The 26,641-nt window shown below is 42.5% G+C and overlaps 1 protein-coding gene across 1 annotated transcript; it reads left to right on the top strand.

The window, feature by feature from the left end:
* Positions 1 to 8,117: 8,117 nt before the first annotated feature.
* Positions 8,118 to 9,678, top strand: LOC105944663. The gene is made up of 2 exons (XM_045158846.1): positions 8,118 to 9,137; positions 9,244 to 9,678. The coding sequence occupies exon 1, from the start codon at positions 8,237 to 8,239 to the stop codon at positions 8,603 to 8,605; it is 369 nt and encodes a 122-aa protein (XP_045014781.1). The 5' UTR covers positions 8,118 to 8,236; the 3' UTR covers positions 8,606 to 9,137; positions 9,244 to 9,678.
* The last annotated feature ends 16,963 nt before the right edge of the window (positions 9,679 to 26,641 follow it).

Below are 26,641 nucleotides of genomic sequence, written 5' to 3'. Positions count from 1 at the left end.
GATTTTTTTTTTTTTTAACTTTTGGTCATCACAAAAATCTTTCAAGGTTCTTAACTGCTACATTTCAGGATAATCCTCCCTGGTAACTGTATCAACCCATGCAGTCGCTGCATTTTCCATGGTGATGGAAATCTGACTCCCATGCATTAGCAGGCAGACACCACCACTGAGCTACACACCCCCGTCTCAGAGGCAGCATTATTTAATTAAATATTCTCCTCTTGTTTTTCTTTGTTTGTTTTGTTTTTTTCGAGATAAGTTCTTGCTGTAGCTCAGGCTGACCTGGAATTCACTATGTAGTCTTAGGCTGACCTTGACTCATGGCAATCCTGCTACCTCTGCCTCCCAAATCCTGGGATTAAAGGCATGTGCCACCATTCCCAGCTCCTCTTGTTTTGATAATGAAATTGCTTTCACTTTCCTTCAGTTTTGCATATGCATATGTGTATGTTGTATGTGTATGTCTGTAATGGACAGATTCATGTGTGTAGGCACATATGTATGGGCAGGTGTATGTATACATGAATGCATATGGATGCCAGAGCCAATATCATGTATCTTCCTCAATCACTCTCTAACTCTTTTGTTTGTTTTTTGAGGTAGAGTCTCACTATAGCCCAGACTGACTAGAATTCATTATGTAGTCTTATACTGGCCTTGAAATCACAGCTATCTTTCTACCTCTGCTTCCTGAGTGCTAGGATTAATGGTCTGCACCACCACAACCATCTCTACGTTATTTTTTGAGACAAGGTTTCACATTGAACCTAGAGCTCAAGGATTTAGCTAGAAAGCTGGCCAACAAACCCTAGAGATCCCCATCTCTGTCTCCTTAGGACTTGGATTATAAGTGCATACCAGCACACCCAGCATTAGTTATAAGTGCCAGGATCTGAACTTAGGTACTTACTTTACCCACTGAACCACCCTCCCAACCCCTGCTTCCACTTTATTGCCAGACAAATAGTGCTCCAAAGCAAGTCATTCCACAGAGAGCTTAAGATCATTGCCTTGTAATCAGTACTAATAGGCAGGAAGCTTGCATCAAAGACCAGAAACATTCTTATGAATAGTGTGTCTTGCTAAATTCTTCCCACATAGGTGATGGCAGTTTTATCAGAACTAGAGACATATTGATCTCATGCCACCAGCTAAGGAGCTAACATGAAGAATTGAGACCTTCTGAACAGAAGGAAGGGTCACCAACCCTAGTTCTAGGACCCTGGCCTGACTCTAGTTTAGATCATCAACACAAATATTTCTGTTGCTGTATTTGATTAAACTCAAAATACACTGCTCTTATTGACCAGTCCACAGGTTATAATAAAATTCTTTACTCACACCAGGGCTGGAGGGATGACTTAGAAGTTAAGGCGCTTGCATACAAAGCCAGAAGACCCAGGTTTGATTCCCCAGGACCCACGTAAGCCAGATGCACAATTTGGGTGCATGCATCTGGAGTTTATTTGCAATGGCTGGAGGCTCTGGTCACCTATTCTTTCTCTTTTTTTCTCTCTCTCTCTGTAATAAATAAATAAACAAATATATTAAGTAGGAGCTGAGTATGGTGGCTCACTACTTTAAAAACAAATCAACTCTTGGGCTGGAGAGATGGCTTAGCGGTTAAGCGCTTGCCTGTGAAGCCTAAGGACCCAGGTTCGAGGCTCTATTCTCCAGGACCATGTTAGCCAGATGCACAAGGGGACGCACACATCTGGAGTTAGTTTGCAGTGGCCAGTGGCCCTGGCGTGCCCATTCTGTCTCTCTCTCTATCTGCCTCTTTCTCTCTCTCTGTCCGTCGCTTTCAAATAAATAAAAATAAACAAAAAATTTAAAAAAACAACTCTTTATTCACCCAAATATCTAAAGAGTATACTTATGTTGAAAGCTAGAAGTTACTTCCAGCCAAGCATGGTAGCTCAAGCTTGTAACCCCAACACTCAAGAGGTTGAGACAAGAGTATCACTCATGAATTGAAAGCCAGACTGAATTCCAGGTCAGCTTGGACAATAGAGACTCTAACTAAGAAAAAAAGAAAGAAAGAAAAGAAGGAGGGAAGGTAGGCAGGCAGGCTAGACAGATGGCTTAGTGGTTAAAGCACATGCCCGTGAAGCCTAATGATTCAAGTTCAATTCTCCAGGTCCCATGTAAGCCAGATGCACATAGTGAGCCAGATGCACATGCTGGCATATGCAACTAGAGTTCATTTGCAGAGTCCTTGGCATGCCCATTCTCCCCCACCCCCGCCGCCTATCTCTAATAAATAAATGAATGAAAGTTAAAAATCTTTAAAAGAAAGAAAGAGGGAAGGAAAAAACGGAGAGGAATGGAGGGAAAGAGAGGGACAAAAAAAGAAACAGAGAGAAAGAAATGAAGTAAAGAGGGAGAGAAGAACTTCCAATATCTGTGATGACAATCCTTAGGTGCAGCCACATGACTCACACTGGCACAAAGCCAGGCCCTCTACTTGGAGCTAACATGGCGGATCTCGCTAATATTCAGCACCACCCATTGTACAATAGAAATGTTTTGCATTTTGCAGAAATGGTGGCACACATGATTTTAATCCCAGCACTTGGAAGGCAAATGTAAGAGGGTCACCATGAGTTCAATGCCATCCTGAGACTACATAATGAATTCCAGGTCATCTTGAAGTAGAACAAGATCATACCTCAACAAAAAAAGAGGGAAAGAAAGGTTTTGCAGCCTAATTGTGTACCAGGCCCCATATCTCTTCCTAACATGGAGCTAACAGTAGGCCACAGTGTAGCTAGCAGGTGATGTGAACACAGTGCAAAGAGAGGCTGCTTGGTTCCCAGGGTCATAGACCTTGGGATCAACTGCCGGCAGTGAACGCATCAATGACACAGATTGAGACAAATGCTTATTTTTCTCTCCTTTCTGAGATAGGATCCCACTATGTAGCCCGGGCTAGCCTCAAACTTGCAGTGGTCCTCCTGCCTCTGCCCCCTCTCCCAGTGCTGGGAATATAGGTGTGAGCTACCACACCCTACTAGCAAGGCAAGTTATCTTGTCAAGAAGGCCACTCCCTCCATTCTCTCTTCCCAGGACACCCCCAAGTTTTCCTCACACCACTTTTACTGCTACTACCCAGAGGCACTGGGCTGCCACTCACCCTCAGACCCTGCTCTCCCTACAACGTGAACAACTTCCATATCACAGCTCTGGTGAACCGTGGGAGAAAGAAGTCTCAAGAAAAAAGCACCAAGATCTACATGTTGAAAAGAAGAGTGTCTCAGGATGTACAACTTAGTCACTAAACACCCTTCAGTACACTTCAGCAAGCATAGTGGTCATTACAGTTCAAGCAGTCCACTTGGCTCCCCGTAACCATGAGGGTCTGAGATGGAAAGGCACACATATCTTCCTAGATTTTTCTGATGTATTTTGCATGGTATATTTGCCCATCCAAAGGAATGGCCTGACTCTTTAGGGGCTAGTTTTTATTTACTTTTAAAAGGTCTGGCCAAGGATGGTGGTACATACCTTTAATCTCAGCATTCAGTAAGTATGGAGGCTTGAGAATTTTGAGTTGAAGGCCAACCTGATCTATACAGTGAGTCCAGCCGGGACTATAGAGTAAAACCCTACCTCAAAAAGCCAATCAATTTTAAAAGTCTGGATTTGTAGGTGTTATCACTTCGAGGGAAAATAAAATATACTTTTATTTTTTTTTAGTATTGTAATAAAATTAAATTTATCAGTCAGTGTAGTAGCACACACCAATATTCCTAGGATTTAGACAGATCAAAAGTCTGAGGCTTGCCCATGCTATATAGTGAGACCTTGTCTCAAAAAATTTAAATTTAGGACTGGAAAGATTGCTCTGTAATTTAAGTGCTTGCCTGCAAAGCCTAATGACCCAGTTCACTTGTCCAGTACCCACATAAAGCCAGCTGCTACACAAAGTGGTGCCTGCATCTGTAGTTCATTTGCAATAGCTAGAAGCCCTGGTGTACTCATTCTCTCTCTCCCTCTCTCTCTGTCCCTGCTTGTATAGAAATAAATTTAAAATTTTATAATTTTATATAAAACAGATATATATAATTAAATTTACCTTTTAAATAATTATTTATGTGTTTCTAAGTAGAAAGGGAGGGGGCCGAGTATGCCAGGTCCTCTAGCCACTACAAATGAACTCCATGTGCATTTTGTGCATCTGGCTTCACATGGGTACTGGGTAATCAAACCTCAGTCCTTTGGGTTGGCAAGCAAGCATCCTTTTTAATAATTTTTAACATAAAATTTATCTCTATTAGTTATATGCACATTTTTGTGTAATCATTGTCACCATCCATCTCAAGGACTTTTTCATCTTCCCCAAATGAAAGTGTCTCCAATAAATAGTAACTGTTCATTCCTCCCTCACCCCCTGGTAACCACTATTCAACTTTCTGTCTCTGTGAATTTGACTACGCTTAGAACCTCATAAAAGCATTAGCCACAGAACAAATATTCTTTAATTAATGTATTCTTTCACTTAGCATGTTTTTATAGCTTAATTTTTATTTTTTTTTAATTTTTGCTTGTGTGTCTTGTATGCACATGTATGTATGCTTTCAGTGCCCTCTATATGCTCAGCTGGGCCGTGGTGGCTGGAGTGGGATGGCAGGTGTCTGGATCATCTACCTGGTCTTGTTTTTTGTTGTTGTTGTTGTTTTGTTTATTTGTTTTGAGCCAGGGCTTATGACAATTCTTTAATTTTTTCATTTAAAAAAATATTTTATTTGCAAGCAGAGAGATACAGAGAGGGGGGGGAGGGAGAAAAAATGTGTACATCAGAGCCTCCTGCCATTGCAAAGGAACTCCAGATGCATGTGCCACTTTGTGCATCTGGCTTTACATAGGTGCTAGGGAATCAAACTTGGGTCCTTAGGCTTTGCAGGCAAATGCCTTAAGTGCTGAACCTTCTCTCCAGCTCTGAATTTTTTTAACTTTTTCTTAAAGGCATCCATAAGAATAGATGATAAACCATGATAATTCCCACCCTCACCTCTATTTCCCCCTCTCAAATCCAGTCTCTGTTGAATCCTTTCTTCTTTCCAATTAGTTTTTCTATTTTGATGTCATCATCTTTTCATATTATGAAGGTCTGTGTAGACAGTGTCAGGCACCATAAGGTCATGAAGATCAAGGCAATTTGGTGTCTGGAGAACAGTACTGTAAGCAATCCCACCTTTCCCTGCATTCTTACTTCTTTCTACCACCTCTTCTACAAAGGACCCTGAGACTTGGAGGATGTGACAGAGATGTCTCACTGCTGAACATTCCACTGGGGCTTGGTAATTCTTGAGTCTCTGGTCCTCTGTGGGTTTCAGGTGCACATGGCCATATCCAGCTGTTTTAAGTGGGATCTGGAGATGTAAACTTAGGTAGTCTCAGATACCCTCAGGTCCTTATGCTTATGCAGGAAGCCCACTTAACTGCTGAGCCACCTCTCCAGCCATAGCATAATTTTTATTGACATTTTGGCAATTTTCATATACATGCATAATATATTTTTATATAATTCCTTGAAATAACACACATATATAATGTATATATGTATATATATACATACATACATACATTTCAAGGAGAAAGACAGAAAGAGAGAGACAGGAAAGGGAAAAAGGAAAGAAAATTTAGAGTTGTACCACAATCCAATATTAAAACTGTTGCCTTATACTTGTTCATAATTAGTATTTTCTCCTATCCTTCACCCAGGCCACCATCCTGCTTTCTATCTCTGTAAGTTTCTTTCCTAGGCATTTCATATAAATCACTCTCTGTGGCTTTCTGCACCTGGGTTTTTTCAATTAGCACATTTGGGATTCATCCAAGGTTAACATGTATCAGGAGTTCATTCCTCTTTTTTGCTGAGTAGTATTCAGTTGCATAGATGAATACATGTCCATCCCTTTGCCATTCTACGGCCAGTTGAGCTGTTCTCAATTTGTTTTTGTTTTTCAATTTCTTGAGGTAGGATCTCACTCTAGCCCAGGATGAATTTTTTTTTTTTTTGAGGTAGGGTCTTTCTCTAGCTCAGGCAGACCTGGAAATTCACTATGTAGTCTCAGGGTGGCCTTGAACTCATGGTGATTGTCCTACGTCTGCCTTCCAAGTGCTGGGATTAAAGACGTGCACCACCACACATGGCCCTCAATTTGGAGCTATTATCTATAATGTTGGTATGGATATTTGTGTACTAGTATCTCTATTGACAAGTTTTTATTTCTCCCAGGTGGAAACTTGGGAGTTGGATGATAGCTGGGTCATATTTTAAATATATACTTAACTTTTAATGAGATGGCCACACTGTTTACCAGAGTAGGTGCACCATTCTGGATTTCCAAATGCAGGGATGTGGCTCCCATGTTCTTTGTTCTAGCCAAGTAGACACCATTAGCTAGAGTTGCTTAAGTCTGAGAATGCATCATCTTGCTGCCAACAGCCACCAGTCATTCATTTGTTCCATCACTTATTCAACATGTACTATGTGAGTCCCTACCACTACCTCATAGTCTCTGCCCCTTTAGGGAGTCCAGAACATTGTAAGATTGAGGGAGACAGCACTTTGATCACATTATTTCAGTAACTGTTCCTGGTTCCTGCTGGAGGAACTAGAGTGAGCTATGAGATGTCTGATATAAGTGGATCTGCTGCTACTGACCAGGCTTGCCAGAGGATTCTTTCAACCCACTTGGACCCAAATAAATCCATGTAATTGTTCTTTCCTCATTCTATGAGGGAACACCAGCCAGTTTTAGAAAGTCAGGCACAGCAGAAGTTTCCGGGGAGAATGGAGCCCGATACCTGTGGCAGTCAGTAGCTATGGAAGCCAGACTGGGGTCCAAGCTAGAGGCAGATTGAGCAATGGGCTCAGATCATGAGGTCTTTCAAAGTATTTGTTCTTAATCCCATGTAAGATGCCCAGAAGGCTGGAGTCTTGCATGTGTAAGTGAAGAAAAAGAGAAAAAAGATGTGTATATACAAATGGAGAAAAAGAAAGAAGGGAGAGAAGGGCACCAAAGTAAACCACACTGTTTCTGGAACTTCGGTTTGTGGAAGCTTTATTGTGTTGTTTTAGTTTATATTGTTAGTGTTGTTTTGTTTCGTTTTTGTCAAGGTCTCAATATATACCCAGCCTCCTGAGTGTTTATAAATCTAGCTTCCCACTAGATTTATAAAATAACACTCGATTGTGTTTTTTTTTTTATGCATTTCAAAAAAAATTAGCCCGGTGTGGTGGAGCACACCTTTAATCCCAGCATTTGGGGAGGCAGAGGTAGGAGGATCGCTTTGAGTTCGGGGCCAGCCTGGGACTGCAGAGTGAGTTCCAGGTCAGCCTGGCTAGCAGGAGACCTACCTCAGGGGAAAATAAAAATAAGACCTCAAGATAAACATTCTTTAGAAAAGAAGAAATGAAGCCCTGGTGAAGCTTCCCACGCAAATGAGAGCCTTGACCTCTGCATTTCAGCTTCTGGAGTGATAAGTCCCCCTTTTATAAATTACATAGGAACTTTATTGTGTGGACAAATCATGTGTTGTCCCATTCCCCTCTTATTATCCTATATCTATCCGTTCCTTCCCTGCCTCCATTCCAGAGAGCCTTCCTCAGTACTGCTATTCCCCATGGAGTTATGGGTTATGAATTCAGTCAATCACTGTGGGGGGGGGGTGAGAAGAGAGGACATTGCCTCAGGGTGCTCCTTCCAACCTGTGGCTCTTAACAGTCTTTCCACTACATCTTCTACAACGTTCCCTGAGCCTTTGCGGGTGTGTTACAAGTCTACTTCAGTTGCTAGATTTCTGCTTTAATGCGTCTTGAGCGTCCTAAGTGTCTGTCGCCATCTTCCTGATACAGGTCGTCAGAATAGCCCTGAGATGGTGCCAGAAGATCCCAGCTAGTGGCTCGCACCATCTCCCCCGCAATCCAGTCTCGTTGCCTTGGAGACAAACCAAGCTGCGCAATAACTCGTGAGCTGGAAGCTGGAAGACCATCCTCAGCAACAGGCTGGGGGCGGAAGGAGGAGCCAGGGAAAGAAGCGCCTCTGAGAGGCCTAGCGGACCCTGCAGAGCTCCCCCCCACCCCCGCTGGCTCCGCCCCAGCCCTCCCGCCCACCCAGGGTTATAGAAATACCGCTGCAGCCTGGACCAGTGCCCACTGCGCCTGGATCCTGACCTGACCTGACCACCAAGTCGTGCTAAACCCGCCTGCCCGTGCTCCGTGACGATGGAGGAAACCTTCTTTGTACGTACTCCCATAGATCTTGGTTCTGAGCAGATATTCCTGGATTCCGACTCGGAGGACTTGTTCGACAAGCTTCCTCCTGTCCAGGCCCCCACTGTCCGCGCGCCCAGGTCGGTGTCTTCTGGGGGCAGAAAATCTGGACGGCGCGCTGGCAGGAAGGCGCAGGGTGGCCCAGCCGGGAAGACCCCGAAGACCACCGCGCATCCCAAGCCTAAGGAGGATGTGCCTCCCCAGGAGGAGGAGGGCTGCTATCTCGACCATTTCCCGCACCTCTCCATCTTTATCTACGCGGCCATCGCCTTCTCCATCACCTCCTGCATCTTCACCTATATCCATTTACAGTTTTCCTGAATGGCCAGGGGCCTGACCGGGTGGGCGCAAAGCCGAGTTGGGAGGGTAGAGGAGAGAATAGCTTCTTAGCCTTTTGTTTGAAAACAGCCCTTTATCTAGTTTTAGATGCTTCTTTTTCTTTTTCCATCAGTAGGCAGATCCAAAGTAGCTGCCGGCCATGACATCGTGGCATTACTTGCACTTGCACATCGAGTGCAGTTAGTCCCTAATGTTTAGAGTCCAGGATTGAGATTGAACTCTGTCATTAGAATAATGTCACTGTGCCCTATCATACTGTGACGTGGTGGCGCTTGCAAAGAGCCCTGCATCCTGTGTCTGGGGAGCAGAGAGAAGCCAGCTCCTGCTACTGAATTGATTAGCCAGACCTGAGCCCGCCAACCCCCCCCCCCCCAGTACCCCTCCCCATGCTGTGATGCCGCTTCGCCCTCGGGATGAGCCAGCTGGGTCTCGGAGCTGGCGCAGCCAGAACTCGGAGAGCCGGAAGCTGGTGGACCTGGGAGCGCAGCGGGTATGGCTGGAGCGCCAGGCAAAGGTGAGTGGGCATTGGTCAAGGTTGGGTTCTGGGCCTTAGTCCTAGGGAGGGAGTTCAGGCTCATCCGGACTATGTTTTTTTCTTTTTTTTTCTTTCCCTGCTTCAGGTTTCGTTGCTACTGGGAGGAGCCAAACAAGTAGACAGAGGAGCTGACCTACCAGAAGCTAGACTGCTAGGAGCCTGAGATCGCAAAGACTCCTGGGACGCAACTCTTGAGATCCTTCTTTGGCTGGGGTCCGCTGGATGACTGGATTTGAGAACTATGGGATGATCTCATCTAGCCTTGGAGCCTTCTGAGGCTATGGGACCTATATAAAGGGGTTGGTGGAGGGAGTGTCATTAAGAGTTCCTACTGATCTGTCATCTCACAATCAAAAGAGCAAATACTAGAACCCATTTTGCAGGTTATTTGCCCACCTGCTTGCTTTGTTTCCTTGTGAATGTAAGATATGCAAATACAGCGCGCCAATACTGCATCTACTGTATGGAAATATCTGTGATTGTGGCATCCCTGATGGAATAAATTACGTTCTTCAGTTTACCCTATATTGAGTTGTCTGTTAATTTCCCACTATACCAGAGTTCCTTTGCCAGGTTTCCTAGTCAGCCTCAGGTTATATCCCTAATCCTTACATCCCTCCTGTTCCTGTAAAATAGACTTCGCTGGATCTAGCAATCCAGGTACAGCATCTCGGGCCACTAACTAGCTATGCAGGCTCCTCAGCTGAATCTTTCACAGCATCCAGTTCCCCAACATGCCATTCTGCTGCTACACTAGTACTGTATTGTAGCCTTGTGCCCCTCAATATTTAGTTCCCACTTGCCTATCAATACACTTCTGGCACAATACAGTCCCTCAGCTAACCTCTGGATTTGCGCCCTGGTTCACCCAACCTGGATATTTATAAACTATGTGTTAAAGAAAAAACCTGTTTCACAATCCACAGCACAACCCCCCCCCCCCCAATTCCATCATTATGTGACTTGGTATAGTGCTCCTTTTCAGGGTCATGGTATAATATCCACTGTTCCCCAATGTCAGCCTGCACTGTATTTATTTATTTTTAATTGACACCTTCCCTGATTATAAACAATATTCCATGGTAATTCCCTCCCTCCCCCACTTTCCCTTTTGAAACTCCATTCTCCATCATATCCCCTCCCCTCTCAATCAGTCTTTCATTTTGATGTCATGATCTTTTCCTCCTGTTATGATGGTCTAGTGTAGGTAGTGTCAAGCACTGTGAGGACATGAATATCCAGGCCATTCTGTGTCTGGAGAAGGACACTGTAAGGAGTCCTACCCTTCCTTGGCTCTTTTTTTTTTTTTTTTTTTTTTTTTTTTTGGTTTTTCGAGGTAGGGTCTCACTCTAGCCCAGGCTGACCTGGAATTCACTATGTAGTCTCAGGGTGGCCTTGAACTCACCGTAATCCTCCTACCTCTGCCTCCCGAGGGCTGGGATTAAAGGTGTGCACCACCACACCCGGCAGCTCTTACATTCTTTCCACCACCTCTTCCACAATGGACCCTGAGCCTTAAAAGGTGTGATACAGGGCTGGAGAGATGGCTTAGCGGTTAAGCGCTTGCCTGTGAAGCCTAAGGACCCCAGTTTGAGGCTCGATTCTCCAGGACCCGCATTAGCCAGATGCACAAGGGGGCGCATGCATCTGGAGTTCGTTTGCAGTGGCTGGAGGCCCTGGCATACCCCTTCTCTCTCTCTCTCTCTCTGCCTCTTTCTTTCCTGTCACTCTCAAATAAATAAATAAATAAAGTGAACAAAAAAAATTAAAATATTTTTTAAAAAGGTGTGATACAAATATTGCAGTGCTGAGCACTTCTCTGTCTTATCTTCTCAGCACCATCGTACCTTCTAAGTCATCCCAAGGTGACTTAGACTAATACCACCATCTGAAAAGAGAAGGTTCTCTAACCAAAAGTAAGAGAATCATTAATATATGGGTATGAACAATAAGAGAAGTGCTTACTGGGCAGTTTCATCAGCATACATTTAGCCAGACAGCAGCAGACGTTACACCCCTAGGGCTTGTGACTACCCCTGTTGTAGGTTTTCAGTATCTTCCCTCTCATGAAGCAGGCTTCCAGTCAAATTAGAGGGCAGATGGTTTCCCCCATAACAGACTTCCCACTATTGCATCAGTTCACTCATTTAGCCTGGCTGGTGAAATCTAAGGCTTGCAGTGTCCACTGTTGAGTATCTTCACTGGTGGTATGCCTTTCTCCCATTGAAACACATGTATAATGGCTTCTTCCAGCTTTCTGTCAGCTGGTCTACATGGAGGAGGTTATCAGCTCAGTTCCAGCAGGATTTCTCACTTGCCTTGCAGCCCAGTATGTGGAGTCCTCAGCAATAGGGTCTTACCATCTATTCCTGGCGAGAAACCAAGGGCCTCAGCAATGGCCTATAATGTTTTGGGAACATCAGGGACCTCCCTGGCCAACAACTCACTGGAAGGTATACCATCCCTGGCACTGAAATTTTTCTGCTAACAATCTATGGCTCCATTGTCTTAAAAAAGTAGGTTTCCATATGACTTATTTATATCCTCTTAGATTTTGATTAGCCTTCCCTCCACCTTTCCTTTACTCAGTCTCTTCCCCTGACCTCAGGCCTTTGCATCCCCATTAATCTGTTCTTCAACTTTCATATATATAATGACCATCCTATTAAGTTCTCCCCTCCATCCCTTTCAATTCCCTTTATATCTCCTTTTTAGCTTACTGGCCTCTGCTACTGAGTTTTCTTCCTACTGACACAGAAGTCCAATAGTTTGTAGCTAGGATCCACATATGAGAGAGAACATGCAACATTTGGCTATCTGGGCCTGGGTTACCTCACTTAGTATAATCCATTCCAGACGCATCCATTTTCCTGCAAATTTCATAACTTCAGTTTTATTTACTGCTGAGTAGGACTCCATTGTGTAAATGTGTCACATCTTCCTATCCACTTATCAGTTGAGGGACATCTAGGCTGGTTCCATTTCCTAGCTATTTTAAGTAGAGTGGCAATAAACATGGTTGAGTAAGTATCTCTAAGGTAGTGAGACAAGTCCTTAAGATATATGCCTAGGAGTGGTATAGCTGGGTCATATGGTAGATCCACTTTTAGCTGTCTCAGGAACCTCCACAGTGATTTCCACAATGGCTGGACCAGATTGCATTCCCACAACAGTGTAGAAGTGTTCCTTTTTTTCCACATCCTCGCCAGCAGTTATGTTCGTTTGTTTTCATGATGGTAGCCAATCTGACAGGAGTGAGATGGAACCTCAATGTAGTTTTAATCTGCATTTCCCTGTTGACTAGGAATATCAAACATTTTTTAACATATTTATCTGCCATCTGTGTATCTTCTGTTGAGAACTCTCTACTGAGTTCCATAGCCAATTTTTTAATTGGGTTGCTTGATTTCTTATTATTTAATTTTTTGAGTTCTTTGTATGTCCTAGAAATTAATCCTCTATCAGATGTATAGCTGGCAAAGATCTTCTCCCATTCTGTAGGTTGCCTCTTTGCTCTATTCACAGTGTCTTTTGCTGTACAAAAGGCTTGTAATTTCACTAGGTCCTAGCAGTTAATCAGTGGTTTTATTGCCTGAGCAATTGGAGTTATATTCAGAAAGTCTTTGCAAAGACCAATATGTTGAAGGGCTTCCCCTACTTTATCCTCTAGCAGCTTCAGATATTAAGGTCTTTGATCCATTTGGACTTAATTCTTTCACATGGAGAGAGATAAGGATCTATATTCATCCTTCTACAGATACATATCCAGTTTTCCCAACACCATTTGCTGAAGAGGCTGTCTTTTCTGTTTTTGAGTATCTTGATAGTAATTCTTCTCATCCAGGACCAAGGCCCTATAGTCCTCTCCATGGTTCTCCACCGTGTAATGAACATAATCAAGGAGGTCTTGAGACGGGGTATTTCCTTTCTTTTCTGGGAGGCTGGCTTTTTGCCTCCAGTTCATTTAGCACATAGGGCTCCTGCACCAGTGCTTTAGGCTTCTCCTCGATGTCCACCTTCATGGCCTTCTCTCCAATGAGTATTTTTGGCATTTTTGTCAAAGATCAAGGTGGCTGTAGCTATACAGACTTACATCTGGGTCCTCTATTCTGTTCCATTGATCTACATATCTGCTTTTGTGCCAGTACCATGCTGTTTTTGTTACTATGGCTCTGTAGTATAGATTAAAATCAGGTATGGATACCACCAGCCTTATTTTTGTTGCTCAAAGTTGTTTTAGATATTTTAGTTTTTTTGTGATTCGAAATGAATTTTGGATTGCTTTTTCCATTTCCGTGAAGAATACCATTGGAATTTTGATGGGGATTGAATTAAATGTGTAGATTGCTTTTGGTAAGATTGCCATTTTCACAATATTGATTCTTCTGATGCAAAAGCAAGGGTTGTCTTTCCATTTCCTCATGTCTTCTGCAATTTCTTGCTTGAGTGCTTTAAAGTTTTCATTGTAGAGATCCTTCACATCCTTGGTTAGGTTTATTCCACCAGCCTGCACTTTATAGCCACAGTTTATAGTAATTCCCTCTCCATCACTGGCACTATTCCCCTGAAGCCTATCTCCAAGATACTGTGATATATCTTACTGTTGCCCAGTTTTTACTTAAAAAAAAAAAAAAACTTTTTATTGACAACCTCAATACCTATTTCAAATACACGAGGTAAACTGAGGATTCCCTCCTACCACTCTCCTAAGTCCCTCTTTCTATATACCCCCCACCCCACTTAACTCCTTCTTTCCAACTAGTCCCTTTTCTATTTTGATGCCATCTTTCTTGTTTTCCCCTCATATTATGCAGGTTTTGTGTAGGTAATGGCAGTTACAGTGAGGTCATAAATGCAGTGGACACTTTGTGTCTGAAAGACAGCATTCCAAAACACTTCTCCCTTTCCTTTGGCTCTTACATCTTCTCTGCCACCTCTTCCCTGAAACTTGGAGGGTGTGATAGCAATGTATCAGTGCTGAACACATCACAGTCACTTCCCAGCATTTTGAATATCCTTTTTGACTAGGCTTTCAGTACCAAGCAAGGATTCCCACCCCCCCCCCCCCAATGAGTGGGTCTCAAATCCAACACGAGCATTTGGTTTCCTCCATAAGAGACATGCCACCATTGCACCAGTTGGCACATTTTGCCTTGCTGGCCAACTATGTGGCTTGTGGGGTTCACTACTGGTTAAGCTCCTCAATGACTTTTCTCTCCCAGTAGCTGCATAGCACTTTCAAGTTCTATGACAGCCAGTCAACAGGGAGGAAGTGTCCCACTCAACACCAGCTTGATTTCTCAGTGTCCTGCAGGAAAGTTTTTACTCATTTCTTTTTTTTGTGTGTGTGTGGGGGAGGGTTGAGGTACAGTCTCACTCCAGCTCAGGCTGATCTGGAATTCACTATGTAGTCTGGGGTGGCCTTGAACTCACAGTGATCCTCCTACATCTACCTCCTGAGTGCTGGGAGTAAAGTCGTACACCACCATGCCTGGCTTGAAAGTTTTTACTCTTAAACATTGGAACTTATGTTGTTCTCATAGTATTGATTCCCACTGAATCCCTATATATGGGCTCATGATCTCCAAACATTCAATCTCACTCATATATTCCCTATTATCTCTCATTTTACAGTTCTAGATATGACCCTTCAATGTCTTTCTACCAACTAATCCCCTGGTAATAGAGCTCCTTCTAGTCCCAAAACCAAAGTTCTCTGTTCCTCACCATGTTATTATCCCACATTATTATGACATTTGCTATTTAATCTAGGCTCTCAATTTCTACCCCAAATTCAAATACCTAATTCTATTGGCTACACTATCATTGGGCCTATTGTCTCTATGATCTTCACTTTGGCTTCAATGTTCTACCAAATATTCAGTCCCATTCTAAGGGTGTAATACAGTGACAGAACACTTGCCTAGCATGTGTGAATCCTGGATTCAATATCCAGCACAGTAAAAATAAATAGCCCATTTGTGGATATCATTCTCATTCACAACATGTTCATTGCTGCACAGGCTAAGCCTAGGGACATGAAAAACTAGGCATCTTTTGGGTGTGAGCTCCTAGGGACACAAGAAACTCAACAGCTTCTACAAAGATTTCCTGATGTGATGAGCATGTTTCAAAATAAATCAGAATGCTTGCATCAACAACTGGTGATCATTTACCCTGGGTTGAGAATAATAAATATTTTTCAGTTCATCTTCAGTATGGCCTAAACTTCCCATAACTTTTACTGCCTTAAACTCTCATTAAAAGCTGCAAGTAGGGCTGGAGCAATGGCTTAGCAGTTAAGGTTTTTGCCTGCAAAGCCAAAGGACCTAGGTTGGATTCCCCAGGACCCACATAAAGCCAGATGCACAAGGTGGTACATGAGTCTGCAGTTTGTTCACAGTGCATGGAGGCCCTGGTGCACGTAATCTCTCTTTCTTTCTCTGCACCTCTCTCTCACAAATAAATAAAATAAATTTTTAAAAATGCTGCGAGTAAAGTCAGCTGGGGGCTTCCCTATAGTGGAGTCCCCAGCCCTTCTTTAAATTCCATCTTATGTTTTTTGTGATCACTTTACATCCTCCCAGGTAAGGCAGGAAGGTATAACACTCATTTTTTTTTTAAATTTATTTATTTATTTGAGAGCAACAGACACAGAGAGAAAGACAGATAGAGGGAGAGAGAGAGAATGGGCGCGCCAGGGCTTCCAGCCTTTGCAAACGAACTCCAGACACATGCGCCCCCTTGTGCATCTGGCTAATGTGGGACCTGGGGAACCAAGCCTCGAACCGGAGTCCTTGGGCTTCACAGGCAAGCGCTTAACCGCTAAGCCATCTCTCCAGCCCTATAACACTCATTTTATCCTCTATTTCACAATTCATTGCACTGTTGTGAAATACTCGATGACTGTCTTCCCCAGTGATGTACCCCACCTTTTCAAACAAAATATTTTAGTTATTTAAAAGAGTGACCCAGAATGAATGAATATCAGTGCCTCCAGTCACTGGGGAATTATCATAGTTCAATGTGAAGTTTACCCTTATTTTCTTTAGAACTACTGGAGCATCCAGAAAATGTCCTTGGTGTTTGTTAGCTAAACTATGAGAACACCACACTCTGGAAGTCCAGCCAAGGGTGGATTCATGCGTCCTTTTTCCATATAGCTGTGTCTCTTAGGGTCCCCGAACTGTTGTTCCCTTAGGTGAGTTTCCTACAGAGCACCAGTTGTTGGGGGCTGTCAGTAGTAGGCAGATACAAGGAAACATGAAGTGGTTTCTGAACACAATGGGACAGTTGTTATGTTTGAGGAAGACCACTGAAATGCAGCTATTTGGGACAGCATGTATAATGAGGTCAATGATCTCAGGTATTTCTTAAACAGGCACCTTTCAGCTTCATGATTACCTTCTTTTTCCTTTTATTATATTTTTTTGGAGGTAGGTAGGTTTTTTTTTTTTCCAGGTTAGCCCAGGCTGACCTGGAATTCACTATGTAGCCTCAGAGTGACCTCAAACTCACAGCTATCTTCCTACCTCTGCTTCCTGAGTGCTGGGATGAAAGGCATGTGCCACCACCCCCAGTTTCCATGATTATCTTCTGATTTTACTAGGTCCACAGCTGCTATAACAAACTTGGTTAACTCTAAATAAAGTATCTGCAAGGGCCACATTTGTTCTGGAAGCTGTAAAAATCTATTCTTTGTCTCTCACTCTCATCCTGCCTTGATGGTCACAATACCTCCCATTCTTTCATCACAAAGCTTCCTCTGACTTTCTAATAGGGATATCTATTACTGGATTTGAGTCCATAAAGGTAATTCAAGATGATCTTCTCTCCAGATACATAATCACACCTACACCTAAATAAGGCAATATTAAAAGTCCTGGGAATTAGGATATGAACTTATCTTTTGAGAAATCACCATTCAACCCACTACATTAGTATGAATGTGCTACAAACGTGAAGGTTTTCACTTGAGTAAAAGGCCATATGGAGCTGGAGAGATAGCTCAGTGGTTAAAGGCACTTGCTTGCAAGGCCTGATAGGCCCAGGTTCAATTCCCCAGTACCCACATAAAGGCAGAGGAACTAAGTGGTACATATGTCTGGAGTTTGTTTGCAGTGGCAGAAAGCCTTGGCACATTCAATCACACACTTGCACTCTCTGCTTGCCCTTGTTTTTCTCTTGCATAAATAAGTGAATAAATAAATAAAATATTTTAAAAGGCCATACTGAGCACAGGTCTGTAATCCCAGGTAGGGGCAGAAGATCAGGAATTCAAGGCCAGTCTCAGCTACATAGAGAATTTGAGAGCACCCTGGGCTATATGAGACTGTCTCAAACAAACAAGCAAAAATACCAACACTCCTTTCCCAAGCCATACAGAGAAAAGAAACACACTATATGTAAACAACTGACCATCAACCTAAAGCTTTTGAAACATTTATTTAAAGTACAGGACTAAAAATAGAACTTCATATTAAAAAAAACATTTTCTAAGTCTAGTTACAACTATTAATACTTTTAAGTTACTCCTCTATACATAAGGAACAAACTCTATGTCCAAGTCTTTAAGAGAGAGAGAGAGAAAAAAAAAAAAAACCCAGACATGAAAATCAAGTGTTAAAAGAAACTGTCAGCTGGGCGTGGTGGTGCACACCTTTAATCCCAGCACTCGGGAGGCAGAGGTAGGAGGACTGCCATGAGTTCAAGGCCACCCTGAGACTACAGAGTTAATTCCAGGTCAGCCTGGACCAGAGTGAGACCCTACCTCGAAAAACCAAAAAAAAAAAAGAAAAAAAAGCCACTGTCATCTGCCTAACCATGCATCACCTCATGGAGAAGAAAAGGCAAGACCCTTAAGGTTTGGGGGGGGTGTATTTTTTCTTTAGGGGTTTGCTGATTCTAGTAGGCTTCCAGGTAGGAGGGTGTGGAGGAGCAAAATGGGGAATCCACTGATTCCCATACTCTAGGGTAGCCCACCAGTCACCCAATCCCCTCAAGCAGCCATCCTACCCACAGTTCCAGTGGGAGGTCCCACCTGCATTAACTGCAGGCCAAGTGGATCCAAGCTAGGCTAGGTCCTCCACCCTAGGCTTTCCCACCAACGAGCAGAGCTCCATTGGCACAATGACCATGCCAGTTGCCTTTCCAGCCCAGCCTTGCAAACCCCTGTATGGTCACTGGTCCCACCCAGCCTTGGGAACCCCCACCCACGATCGCTAGCCTCACCCAGCCCTGCTGACCATGCGATCACCATTCCCACCAGCCTTGCTGAGCCCATGCGTGATTGCCGGTCCTGCCCAGCCCTGCTGACTGCTGTGCGTGGATGGTAGTCTTGCTGACTCCCACGCTATCAGGCGGCCCAGTCACCATTTATGCCCAGTCTTGCTGACCCCTGCAGGCAATCACAGGCCCAGCTGCCATTCTGCCCAGCCCCTCTGAGTCCTGCTCGCAATTGCCATCCCATTCAGCTGCCTCCTCCCACACCCAAACAGGGACATAGGCTAGTGTCTCCACCCTAGCTTTACTGAACTCAGAGGGTGATCACAGTTCCATTCACTGCCACCCCTCTCCCCCGCCCGCCAGCAGGCTAGTGCCCCACACCCTAAGCTTTCTTAAACATTGTGATGCACAGATCACAGGGAAAAAGGAAAGCATGAAAAATCAGATGCAAGTAAATCCAGGTAGATTGCCCAGTCCCACAATGGATGCCTCTAATCAAAACATAGAAGAACAGATGATTGGGCTTCTGCGTGAGAAGGAAAATACTTAGTAGCAGAGGCCAGTAAGTTAAAAAGGAGATATAAAGAGAAGAGAAAGGAAGGGAGGAGGGTACTTAATAGGTTGGTACTGTATATACGTAAGTAGAATGATTGAGATGGGGAGGTAATATGATGGAGAATGGAATTTCAAAGGGAAAAGTGCAGGGGGGAGGGTATTACCATGGGATATTTTTAATAATCATGGAAAATATTAATAAAAATTGTGAAAAGATTAAAAAATTAAATTAAATTAAAAAAAAACATAGAAGAAACAATAAGATTATAACCCCAAAATGAAGAAACAAACTATGCAACCCTGGCCAAACAAATAGCAGAAATTGTAGAAACTCACAAAGGTCAAATAATTGTATGACTGGTATGCTCACTATATTAGACCTACTAGAAAAGAACCAGGAAGGTTTCCGAAGACAGTCAAATGATTTGAAGGAGAGCAAAAAGAAAAGGACCTGAATAACCAACTGGCTAAGCTCAATGAAGCCATAAAAAAGTACAAGGATGAACTCCAAGAAGCATTAAGAAAAACAGAAAATGACGTGAAAAGGGAACTTGACAGAGGGTTGGAAACTATACATTAAAAAGCAGTAGAAAATACAAACCAAATTGCACAAGCCCAAAACTCTATAGAAGCTCTCAAGAATAGGTTCAGTCATGTGGAGGATAGAAAATCAGAACTGGAAGACAAAACAGAAGAAACAGTCTGAGAGTCCAAAAGTTTCAACAAGTTCAAAAATTTCTGTGATGAGAACATGAGGGAATTGTGGAATATCCTTAAGCATCCCAACAATCGGATCATGGGAATACCGGAGGGGAAGAAATACAGAACAAAGGCAGGCAAAACTTATTCAACAAAATTATCAAAGAAAACTTTCCCACTCTCTCAAAAGAAAGTCCCATCAAGGTACAAGAAGCTAGCAGGAGCCGGGCGAGGTGGAGCACGCCTTTAATCCCAGCACTTGGGAGGCAGAGGTAGGAGGATCACCATGAGTTTGAGGCCACCCTGAGACTACACAGTGAATTCCAGGTCAGCCTGGACTAGAGTGAAACCTACCTTGAAAAAAAGAAAAAAAAGAAAAAGCTAGCAGAACTCCAAACAGACTGGACCAAAGCAGAAATTCTCCCAGACATATTATTATTAAGACTCTAAACATCAATCACAAAGAGAAAGTTCTAAAGGCAGCTAGGGAGAGACAACACGTTACATATAAGGGAAACCCCATCAGAATTACTTCAGACTTCTCAATGGAAACCCTAAAAGCCAGAAGGATCTGGAATGGAACATTGCAAACTCTAAGAACTTATGGCTTCCAACCCTAACTACTCTACTCAGCAAAAGTATACCTCATAATAGAGGTATACCTTCTACAATAAAACTCAGCTTTACAACTATATGAACACAAAGCCAAACCTACAGAGAGTACTTCAGGGAATGCTCCACACAGAAGATTCAAATAACCAGCCTCAAGTACCTACAAGAAGCAGATCACAGAAACCATACTTCAAGAAGGCACAAAAACTACAAAGACCAAGAAGATACCAAATCACATAAACCACCCCAATATGGCAGGTATTAAATCAAATCTCACTGTTATTACCCTAAATATTAATGGCCTTAATTCACCAATCAAGAAACACAAGATAACAGGGTGGATCAGAAAATTAGATCCCTCAATCTGCTGTCTTCAAGAAACCTACCTCACCACTAAGGACAGACACCTCCTCAGGGTGAAAGGCTGGAAAATGATATTCCAAGCAAATGGAAATAAGCAAGCAGATGTACTAGACTTCAAACCAAAAGTAACCAAAAAAGACAGAGGCCACTTCTTATCAAGGGAACGATCTGACAAGAGAATATCACAATCATTAATCTTTATGCACCAAATACAGGTGTACCACAATTCATAAAACAAAACCTACTTGACAATACAACAGAAATAACCACCTACAACATCATAGTTGGGGACTTCAATACTCCACTATCAGCAATAGATAGCTCATTCAAACAGAAAATTAACAGGAAAGTAAGAGAGCTTAACACCATTGATAAATTAGACCTAACAAACATCTATAGAACATTCTACCCTAAATCCACAGATTGCACATTCTTCTCAGCAGCCCATGGAACCTTCTCTAAAAGAGATCATATACTGGATCATAAAGGCTGCTTGACATCAGATCACAATGCTGTACTGTTAGAAATTAACAAGAAAAGATGCACTAGGAATCCAACTAACTCCTAGAAACTGAACAACACACTCAAACAATAAGTGGGTAGTGGAAGAAATTTAAAAATGAAATTGAAAAATGTATAGAAATGAATGACAATGAGGACTCAACATACCAAATCTTATGGGACACAATGAAGGTAGTCCTCAAGGGAAAATTTGTTGTGCTAAATGCCTTCATAAGAAAGACAAAGAGATCCCAAATCAATAACCTAACCATTCACCTAAAGGCACTGGAAAAGCAAGAAGTATCCAACCCCAAAAGTTCCAGATGGAAAGACATAATTAAGATCAGAGCAGAAATTAATGAACTGGAAACTAAGAAAACAATTAAGAAAATTGATGAAACAAAGAGCTGGTTCTTTGAAAATTTAAAGAAGATTGATAAACTCCTAGCCAATTTGATCAAGCAAAAAAAGAAAAAAGAAAAGAAACACTTCAAATTAACAAAATTGGAAATGAAAAGGAGAGATCACAACAGACATAAGTGAAATTGGGAGAATCATCAGGGCTTACTTCAAAAACTTCTATACCACAGAAGTGAATAAGGATAAAATAGATGAATTCCTGGACACATACCACCTACCAAAACTAAACTCAGAGTAGATTTCTCCTAAACAAACCTATCACAAACACTGAGATTGAAAGTGTAATCAAAAACCTCCCTAAAAAGAAGAGTCTAGGACCAGATGGCTTCTGAGGTGAATTCTATCAAACTTTCACAGAAGAATTGAAATCAATGTATCTCAAATTGTGACACACAACTGGAGAACATGGAGAGTTCCCAAATTTCTTCTATGAAGCTAGTATCACCCTAATACAAAACCCAGCAGAGAGTCACAAGAAAAGAAAACTACAGGCCTATTTCCCTGATGAATTTAGATGCAAAGATCCTGAACAAAATCTTCAAAAACCATATTCAACAGCACATCAAAAGCATTATCCACCTGGACCAAGTAGGCTTCATCCCAGGAACACAGGGGTAGTTCAACATATAGAAATCTGTCACTGTAATATGCCACATAAATAATAAAATAAATAAATAAATAAACACAAAAACCACATGATCGGGCTGGAGAGATGGCTTAGTGGTTAAGCGCTTGCCTGTGAAGCCTAAGGACCCCGGTTCGAGGCTCAGTTCCCCAGGTCCCACGTTAGCCAGATGCACAAGGGGGCGCATGCGTCTGGAGTTCGTTTGCAGAGGCTGGAAACCCTGGCGCGCCCATTCTCTCTCTCTCCCTCTATCTGTCTTTCTCTGTGTCTGTCGCTCTCAAATAAATAAATAAATAATTTTAAAAAAAAACCACATGATCATCTCAATAGATGTAGAAAAGGCCTTTGGCAAAATACAACTTCACTTCATGATCAAAACGTTGGAGAAAATAGGCATGGACAGTTTATATCTCAACACTGTGAAAATGGCAATCTTACCAACAGCAATATATAGATTCAATGCAATAGCAATAAAAATCCCAACATCTTTCTTCACAGAGATAGAAAAAATTATCTCAAAATTCTTATGGAATGACAGAAGGCCTTAGAAATTCAAGCACATCCTCAGCAAAAGAAACACCTCTGGAGACATCACCACACTTGATCTAAAGTTATACTACAACACCATAGTAATAAAAACAATATGTTACTGGCATAAAAACAGGAACATATGGGCTGGAGAGATGGCTTTGCGGTTAAGCGCTTGCCTGTGAAGCCAAAGGACCCCGGTTCGAGGCTTGATTCCCCAGGACCCACGTTAGCCTGATGCACAAGGGGGCACACGCGTATGGAGTTCGTTTGCAATGGCTGGGGGCCCTAGCATGCCCATTCTGTCTCTCTATCTGCCTCTTTCTCTCTCTGTCTGTTGCTCTCAAATAAATAAATAAAAATGAACAAAAACAATTTAAAAAAAAAAGGAACATAGACCAATGGAACAGAATTGAGGACCTGGACTTTGGGTGAAGTAACTACAGCTACTTGATATCTGACAAAGACCCTAACAATGTATGCTGAAGAAAAAAAAAAAAAAAGATAGCATCTTCAATAAATGGCACTGGACAAACTGGATAACCATATGCAAAAAAATGAAACTTGATCCATACATTTTACCATGCACAACAATCAAGTCCAAATGGATCAAAGACCTCAATATAAGACTGGAAACTCTGCTACTACTGGAAGAAAAAAATAGGAGGAACTTTCCATGATATAGGAATGGGAAAAGACTTCCTGAACAAAACCCCAGTAGCTCAGAAAATTAAACAACCACTCAACCACTGGAATCTCAGGAAGCTGAAAAGCTTTTTTACAGACAAACATACAATATGTAGAGCCAATAGATTTCCCACAGAATGGGAGAAAATCTTTGCTGGATACACATCAAACACAGGTCTAATTTCTAGAATCTACAAAGAACTCAAAAACCTAAACAATAAAGTCAAACAACCCACTCACAAAATGGGACAGAGATCTGCACAGGGAGTTCTCAGAGGAAGAAATACAAATGGCCACCATACACTTAAGAAAATGTTCAACATCCCTAATCATCAGGGAAATGCAAATTAAAACAACTATGAGGTTCCACCTTACCCCAGTAAGGATAGCAAACATTAAAATATCTAACGACAACAAATGCTGGTAAAGTTGTGGAGAAATAGGAACCCTTATTCACTGTTGGTGGGAATGCAAGCTGGTACAATCTCTATGGAAAGAAATATGGAGACTCAGCCAGGCATGGTAGCACACACCTTTAATCCTAGCGCTTGGGAGGCAGAGGTAAGAGGATCACCATGAGTTCGAGGCTACCCTGAGACTACATAGTGAATTCCAGGTCAGCCTGAGGTAGAGTAAGACCCTACCTTGAAAAACAAAAACAAACAAACAAACAAACAAAAAGAAATATGAAGACTCCTAAAAAGGATGACTACAGAGGTACCAACAGACCCAGTTGTTCCCTTACTGGTCATTTAACCGTAACAGCTGAAAACCTCATCTCAGAGATATTTGCTCAACCATATTTATAACTGCTCAATTCATAATAGCTAGAGCTAGAATCAACCCAGATGTCCATCATTAGACAGATGAATAACTAAGATGTGTTATATATACACGATCAAATTCTACACAGCAGTAAAGAAAAATGACACAATGAAATCTGAAGAAAAATGCTCAAAATTGGGACAGATCATTCTCAGTGAACTCACCCAATCACAAAAAGATAATCGTTGCATGTTCTCATTCATCCGTGGTTCCTAACTTGATGCAGACATACCTAATAAACATCTCGAGGACTGGAATATAGGGATGGTGGAGTAGGAAGGGAGGGTAAGGGTGAGGGGTGAAGGACAAAAAACTGGACCCAAATGGAAATGGTACTATAAAATCCTACATCCTGAAAGATATACTAAAAAGTTGAACCTTCATCTGGTGCTTAGAGATAACACCTGATTTACAGGGGACTGGAGAGGGTATTATAAAGACTATCCTCAACCTCCTCCTGTTTCTCTCTCTCTCTTTTCTCTTTTATATTACCTATATTTTTCTTCCTTCTTCTCCCTTGGCACTGACCTGTAACTCCCCATGCCAACATGTGGGTAACATCCACAATTGATCAGAGACCTACAAGGTTTTCCAAAAGAAAGGATTCTGTCAGAGTACTTGATGACCCACCAAAGGTTAATGGTTAAGACCCTTCTGCTGTAGATACCATATGCTGTTGGGACAGAACATGGAGCAACCTGGCTGGAAGCTGAAAGAGAGTCAATCCCCAGACAGTTAGCTTGTCTAGTGCCAGAAGGTGTTACATGAGTGACCAGGGTCTAAACTACTCAACAGCAATCAACCTGATGTGATGCTCACACAAGTACAACAGTGGCACACAGCCATGGTGGGTTACCAACTGCTCCTGATTTGGCTAATGGATCCACTCAGTTAGATGGAACCCATACCTGGAACAATGAAACAAGTCAGAATCATATCAAAAAATGTTCTCCAACATCAAGCTCCTACCAATAATGGGCTACAAGAGGGCCTACACCTATTAAATTCTCTCTAAAATAATAATGGGTATGTATGTATCTTGAACTGAACTCTCTCTCCATTGGATAATTTGCTTCTTTTTCAGATGGATGTAAAACCTGAGGAAAGGATCAGCCCATCGCACCCTACCATGGCACCAGCTGAAGCCATGTACTTAGTGGGGCAATAAGAGCTGCTTTCTTGGTGAACCTAGTATCAGCACAAGGGTGAAGGAGACAGACACAGAGAACACACAACTCCTACCAAATCAGATATCCAGAGACACAGAGACTCCCAAGACCTCTCATCACTAAGAGACCTAAAATGAACCCAACATGGCTCAGGGAAATTTGCCAAAGAGGGGGTGGACAAAGTGTTAGAGATGTAAGTTGCATACAGACATTGCCTCTCCCCACAATGCAATAACCACAATCTGTGGGGGAGAAGGGGAATGACAGGAAGGAGGTTAACAATGGTACCATCATGGCTGTATACACACTATATACATAACTAGTAAAATAATAATAAATGCAACTATCATTTCTCCATGATCCCTGTATGATTTGAGGGCATTAGATATTTGATGCTTACAAAGGTGAATTAATAAATGAATTAAATATTAGGCATAAGCTTGGGCTGAAAGGCCAATGAGAAATCCTGCTGGAACTGAGCTGACAACCTCCTCCATGTATACCAGCTGACAGAAAGCTGGAAGCCATTCTGCATGTAGCTCAATGGGAGAGAAATCACCAGTGAAGATACTTAATAGCGGACACTGTAAGCCTTATATTTGGCCAGCCAGGCCAAATGAGCCAACGGGTGCAATAGTGGCACATCTGTTATGGTGGAAACCAACTGCCCTCTAATTGGACTGGAGGCCCACTCCATGGGAGGGAATACATCCCTGATTCTGAAAACCTATAACAGGGATAGTCATGAGCCTTAGGAGTGTAATGTCTGCTGCTGTCTGGCTAAATGTATATACTGTGCTCATCAAACTGCCCAGTAAGCATTTCTCTGAATGTTCATACCCAAATATTAATGCTACTTTCACTTTTGGTAGAGAAAACCTTCTCTTTACAGATGGCAGTGACCTTGGGATGATTCAGAAGGTATCATGGTGCTGGAAAGAAGTGACAGAGGAGTGCCTAGCACTGCAATATCTCTATCACAACTTCCAAGGCTCAGGGTCCATTGCAGAAGAGGTGGTGGGAAGAATGTAATTACGAAAGGAAGGGTAGGACTCCTTACAATGTGCTCATCCAAACACAAAATGGCCTGGATATCCATGACTTCACAGTGCCTGACACTACCTACACAAGACCATCATAATAGGAGGTAAAAGGTCATGATATCAAAATAAAAGAGACTCATTGAGGAAGGAAGGGGATATGAAGGAGAATGGAGTTTCAAAGGGGGGGGGGTGGGAGGGCATTACCATGGGATATTGTGTACAATCATGGAA

Source organism: Jaculus jaculus, chromosome 9 (assembly GCF_020740685.1).
Source record: "Jaculus jaculus isolate mJacJac1 chromosome 9, mJacJac1.mat.Y.cur, whole genome shotgun sequence".
In the NCBI taxonomy this organism is placed as follows: Eukaryota; Metazoa; Chordata; class Mammalia; order Rodentia; family Dipodidae; genus Jaculus; species Jaculus jaculus.
The sequence above is the reverse complement of the archived record's forward strand: the minus strand, read 5'-3'. Positions and strand labels throughout refer to the sequence as shown.

Excerpts from the sequence above, each read along its gene's own strand:
- LOC105944663 (XM_045158846.1), top strand. The coding sequence starts at position 8,237 with ATGGAGGAAACCTTCTTTGTACGTACTCCCATAGATCTTGGTTCTGAG.